Here is a 6316-nt window from a genome sequence, read left to right as displayed (position 1 = left end):
GTACATCCAATTCAACTGTCCATCTTATCCTAGTAGGAATTAGAAGCATCCACATCATCACCATATCGATGTAATCAATTTGCATTTATATAAAAATCATTTACAATTAATATTTCTCAAGACTTTTGTTTTCAATTTTTTTTAATAAAAATTTATTTGAAAAAAATATTTTTATAGAAGTTTTTTCTAAAATAATCGAGATTCTTTTTTATAAAATATCATTTGAGAACAAAATTCTGATCTCTTTTTTGGAAATTTTTATCTAAAAAAGATACAAATAATAGTTTTTTTTTCAAAAAAGGTTAAAAAATTGTAAATTTGTTTTTCTTGTGATTGATAAATGGACATGGTTTAAATTTATTATTATTATTATTATTATTATTATTATTATTATTATTATTATTATATATGTATATATATTTCAAAATGAACAATATGTTAAAAAAATAAATAATCATATCCGAAATATATGAATTAGTTAAAAATCATAATCTAAATATTCGATTATGAATATAGATTTAGTTTAGTTGAAAAAATATGACTACAATAATAATAGTGATTTGTGGCTGTCAAAAGATCTAATAGCTGATTTTTATTACTATTTGTGAGTGTTTAAACCCTTGTGATGGAAAAGACAGCTATAAAGTTCTAAATGGACCACCACAAAGAGAGAAAGTTGTTTGAAAAAAATTACAGTTTGTGACTTAATTTATTTATAATATTCAAAATTAATATTAAATATATATATATATATATATATATATATATATATATATATAGTATGAATACAATTTAAAAAATGAAAATATAATTTAAAATAAAATAATATATATATATAAAAACAAAAATAAAATTTTAATATTAATTAAAATGTCAATAATTAATTATATTATCATTATCATAAAAAATAATAAATTTTCAAAATTAATAAATTATATCATATAAGCTATAAAATAAAAGTTGAGGAAACATATTTGTAGAGAGAACATAGAAATAAAATTTAGAGAGAAGGTAAAAACAGTAAATGAGAGAAAGAATAGTAGGATGATATATATAATGAAAAAAGAGAGCATTTGTGAAGGTCAAAATGATCACAAAATTACAACATATCTATTGATTTTCTGGTGGTCAGAAAAAGAATGTACTCGTGACGGACTATACCGTCATTATATTGCAATGGTTTGAAGTTTTTGACAATATATGTGGCACAAAATCTTGTTGATATTTATTTTAATCCAATCAACTTCATTGTGAGATAGCCACAAATTCAATTAACTTTTCTTTTTAACAATATTGTAACTGTTTTTTGCACTACAAAAGTTATAATCAATTGCAAATATATTTTTAATTTGTGAGAATTTTTTCTACCATTAATAACACCAAATTAAATTTTAATATTTGTGAAAGTTATTTTAATCAGTAATTTGTGAAAGTATTTTTTAAATACAAAATCTTTTTAAATTGAAATCAAATTGATGTTATTATTGTAAGGTAGTTATTTTGTGCAACTCAGAACCCAGTTCAAACAACAGTGTAGAAGGCAAAACCATAAATAAAGTACAAAAATACATAGCTCAATGACAAGAACAACATATTAAAATAAGAAAAATGGAAATCTTGTACCATTATACTTCCACCACAAAAACTAAAAGTCTAGTTTTTTTCTTCTAAAACGTCACCAGTCCACTAAGAATGATTCTCTTCTTTTACTTTTTCTCCGCATTTGCTACAAATGCAAATTATAAGTATTAAATCCCTTTCTAAGTGTTACATGGGCTTGGGCTCAACATATACACTTGTTTCTTTTCTTTTTGGTGTGGGCTCGTGTCTTTTAAAAAACGTTCATTTTTGGTTCAAATTGATAAATTTAAAGATTTACAAGTTTAAATTAGCCAATCAAAATATATATTTAAAAAAAATGAAGATAATAGAAAAGAAATTACCGATCATCGTAACAAAGTAATTAAAATCAGTTAACAAACCTTCCTTCCAATAAAAAGGTCCCTTCTCCAGGGTCAAAATTTCAAACCCAACAACCATCACCCTAAATAACCAAATTAGAAACCTTAATAATTTTTTGCCCAACACATTATAAATTAGCAACCGTAAAAATACCTCCAATCTATAGTGTCCTAGGTTGGGGAAGAATAATTTCTTTTTCAGCATTAATCCACAAACCCGCCTTTTCCACCGAAAGCCTCTTTCCAAATAACCTTACAAATACAATGTAGCTTTGTAAGTTACTCATTTTAAATTGAAGTATAGACAAAAATGATATTTAAAAAATTGATATTTCATATTAATAGTAAAAATTAAAAAATTAATATATCATATTAAAAATTAAGACAAAATATATTAATTTTTTTAATATATTTTAATTAAAATATGTTTTTCCTACCACTCATCTTTTCCGAACAAAACGGTTGGAGTTTAATAATATATGATCTTCAATACTCACTATTAGAAAAAAGAATTGCGACAGCGACAAATATTAGAGAACATAAAAAATTGCTTAGCAAATTTGGTTTCAAACTCTAACACTTAACGATAGAACTATAAACAAAATTTTCCTTTTTTTAAAATATTTAATTCCGTCATTATTTCATCTTATTAGTGACTTTATTAAGAACTTAATAAATTATAAATATATTGATATGATAAGTGGATGGGAATTATTCAATACTTATCATATCTTTATCTTTATTGAAATAAAAGTCTTCACTTTAATAACATGTAATAGAATTTCACTTATCCATTTTCTTTCATTTTCTCCACATCCTTGCAATCTTACAAGAATCTTTACTAATTTAGTAGAACATTTCTTATGTTGTGTTTTATAAAATTTTGCTTTCTTCATAAAAATAAAAATCAACACATTATTATAAAAATATTTGTAAACTTTTTTACACAGTAAACATATCAGAATCATTATAGGGATGTTATTATATTATAATTCAAATATTTTTAATAGTTGTGATTAACTTACAGATTAAAAACTTTTTATTCCGATAAGTGACAGTGTATTTAAATTAAATCCAATAAAATATATTGATTTAAAAAGGGGCAAACTTTGAGTAGAAAGCAAGGCTAATTATTGATGAGATAAGTAATGGGGTGCAGAGTACTGAGGAAATTGAAGAACATGAAAAGTTCATAAGAAGAAAACTACATGCATGCGAAATTGCAAAAAGCTAACTAGTGATAAAGTAGTAGTCCTTAATTAGTTATTATAAACATAACATTCTCCAACCATATAGATTGAGATTGATGCATAAAAACATAATGCTGCTGAATTAGTAGGGTGAAACACCAACATTAGCTGAAGCAAAAAACCCATCTTTCATCAGAACCTCATCTCCTTCCTAGACAAAAAAGAATGACACAATGCAAAATAAAATAAAAGTCAGAGAGGATATATGCATTATTTGTCTGAAACATTTAGCGAGAATAGAGTGCATGATCAATTTACCTGCTGGCACACATTTGTCTTCTTCATAGTCTGATCAGGCATGAGACCAAAGTGAATGTGTGGGAAGTGGGCCCACTGTCATACATAAAAAGCATATGTCACATATCAAAAGATAATAAACTCCAAAATCAACTACATAACCATATTATTCATTTCTAGTGGCTCTATACTCACATAACTTCAAAAAAATGCATTCTTTTTCTTTGTGCAAAATGTCAACACATAACATTATATTAAAATAATTAGTTTCCATGCAACCAAAATTTAGAGAAATAAAAAATTGATTAGTTATTTTAATATCCTATTATATATATGTATATATTTTTTGTTTTTATTATTATTTTTTATATTGAACTTAATTAATTCTTACAAAAAATTTACATTTAATCTATGAAGAATAGAAAATTCAGGATTTGAATTTAAGTCACAAATAATGTGGGAGGAAATTCAACTATCTGCACCAACCTCTATTGATAAATGCTATTTATTGTCTATGATTGTGTAAGAACCCCCAATGGTTATTTATTTAATATAATAATTTATTTGAAATAAGTTAAGGAGGATAGAATCATACATTCTTGGCAGCTGCACTGAAGGCTTCCCTGTGAGTTATATCAGGATTGACAGACTTGATGCGTTGGATCTCGTCCCTACAAATATATTTATACATTGGAGGACTATTCAGATTTACTTCACAATTTAATAACACATTAAATATATATATATATATATATATATATATATAGTTGAAATTGAATATGAAGTTCAAGTACTCACTTGATGAAGCGGTTGTATGCTGAGGGAACTCTCTGTCTTTTCTCAGGAGCTGGATATTGACACAACATACTCATATTCAAATACATCAAAATCACTTCCATTGACTTTCACTTACATTGATATTTTCATTAATTTGACCTTTCAATTTAATAACTTGTCTATTTTAAACTCTGTCTGCTATCTATGCTTCATCATACTTAGACTGTGTGTTATATGTTTTATACAACTACAATTCCGGGGGAGAACAAAGTGCCTAATATTTTTGATAAATTAAAATATGATTTAAAAAAGAAAAACACAGTCTTGTGAAAAAAGGACTCTGCCCTAGGCCCTATCTATACTCAAGAAATAAGTTTTTGTTTTACAAGCTGTTCTTTTATTAATAATTCTCTATATAATCTTTTGTAAGCTAATAAATCAAGGTGAAGATATAATATATTTAGTTATATTATACCATCTATATACAAGAAGGTGAGTAGATTTTTTCTGCTATGATGTTGAGTTCAGATCTTGTACTTTGATTTAGATTAAATACCTTTTATACTCTCATTAATAATATTTTTGTTTATAAACAAAATATTTTTTAGGGCATGCACACTTTAAAAGATGGAAGGGTTTAAGGTAATGTCAAGATGAGGCCATAAAAGACCTTCTTCCTTTTACCAAAAAGAACCGAACCAATACAAAGGGTACCTCAAATATACTGTCAATATTTGCAACCATATAAAGCAATGTTTTTTTTTTTTTTTTTTTGAAAAAACTAAAATATATTCAAAGTAATTACCTTTTTTTTATAATTTGTACCTAGTAGCTTATATATTTTACTAAGCTAACGTTGCTTTCAACTAAATAATATTGAAGATGAAGAAAAAAAGGGGACCATTGTTTTGACCAAGGGAAACCTATTTAATTAGTTACTCCAAGTCTTCAACGGTTAAAGCATGTATGTCAAATAGTAGAATATTATAGATAATAAAATAAAAATCTCACGTCTATTTATGATTGGTGGTCGTGGAAGCTCATCAGCAACAGTCCTAGGAGGCATAGAGAAGTCATTGAAATTTGGTGTAATATTTGTGTGGTTCATCAGAAAATTTGGAGTTGGGTTTGGCATCTCCTCCTAGAGCAAACAAAAAAAGAAGTGAATAAATATGCATAGAGAAATAATATTTGAAAGAGGCAATAAATAAAGAGTGAAATTAGTAAGTACAAGAAGGTTATGAGTTGGGGAGAAAAGAGAGTGTCCCAAATGAAATTGATTTGGAGATGGAAGAAGCAATGCACGCATGTTGACTGGAAGGAGGTTAGTGCAATGACCACATCGTACAGTAACGGTCTTGAACAAGCTTGTGCAGGGAACACTCACCTGAAATATATTATTGAAGGAGAGAATTAAAATAAAATAATGTAATGTAATTTAGTTAGAGAGAGTTGGAATGGGATGCATACAGCAAGAATGGTGTCACAAATATTGCAATGAACATAACAAAGTTGTTCGGAAGGAGGGAGGTGGTCCAGTGATAATGTTGTGGAAGAGTTAGAGGAAGACATGATGATGATGATGATGATATATTATATTCGGTTTGATGATTGGTCTTTTGATTGACTGATTGATTGATAGATAGATGGACAGGTTAACAACCACACCTTGGATATATGCTTTTTTTGATTATCACTTGTGAATGAGAGGTAGGTGCAGAGAGACAAATCATACAAACAAATTGTGTGTGGGATATATATATAAATACTAATAAAGAGAGGAACCAAAGCCACGGAACACAACCCTTCTCTTTCTCTTTTTGTTTATAGATACACTCATTCACATGGATTCATATATGCATGTCCTTTTACCTCATGTATCTTAGCTTCTTAACAAAATTATTACATAGTCTTCATCTCTAGAGACTGCTGTGTTGTATAGAAAATTATGTTTTACAAAATATAATTCTTTTAATAAATCTCATTTATTGTGACAAAATATAGTTGAGTAAATATATTATTTTAATCGTTGAAATTGTAATTACAGTTCAATTTAATTTCATAAATCCATCATGTATAGATAGTTTGATT

The 6316-nt window shown here is 26.7% G+C and overlaps 1 protein-coding gene across 1 annotated transcript; it reads right to left on the bottom strand.

Annotated features, from left to right (window-relative positions):
* Positions 1-3075: 3075 nt before the first annotated feature.
* LOC101490802 (axial regulator YABBY 1-like) lies at positions 3076-6074 on the bottom strand. Its single transcript, XM_004515682.4, has 7 exons — positions 5696-6074; positions 5457-5612; positions 5237-5366; positions 4247-4295; positions 4044-4119; positions 3470-3544; positions 3076-3362 (listed from the first exon to the last, which is right to left on the bottom strand). Exons 1-7 carry the CDS (start codon positions 5795-5797, stop codon positions 3294-3296), a joined length of 657 nt encoding a protein of 218 aa, XP_004515739.1. The 5' UTR covers positions 5798-6074; the 3' UTR covers positions 3076-3293.
* Between the last annotated feature and the right edge of the window lie 242 nt (positions 6075-6316).

Source organism: Cicer arietinum, chromosome 7, assembly GCF_000331145.2.
Source record: "Cicer arietinum cultivar CDC Frontier isolate Library 1 chromosome 7, Cicar.CDCFrontier_v2.0, whole genome shotgun sequence".
Classification (NCBI taxonomy): domain Eukaryota; kingdom Viridiplantae; phylum Streptophyta; class Magnoliopsida; order Fabales; family Fabaceae; genus Cicer; species Cicer arietinum.
Note: the sequence above shows the minus strand (reverse complement) of the source record. Positions and strands in the feature narration are given on the sequence as shown.

Excerpts from the sequence above, each read along its gene's own strand:
- LOC101490802 (XM_004515682.4), bottom strand. The coding sequence starts at position 5,797 with ATGTCTTCCTCTAACTCTTCCACAACATTATCACTGGACCACCTCCCT. Across the intron at positions 5,367-5,456 it reads CCCCAACTCATAACCTTCTT|GAGGAGATGCCAAACCCAAC; the intron begins GTACTTACTAAT and ends TGTTTGCTCTAG. Across the intron at positions 4,296-5,236 it reads ACCACCAATCATAAATAGAC|CTCCTGAGAAAAGACAGAGA; the intron begins GTGAGATTTTTA and ends GTCAATATCCAG.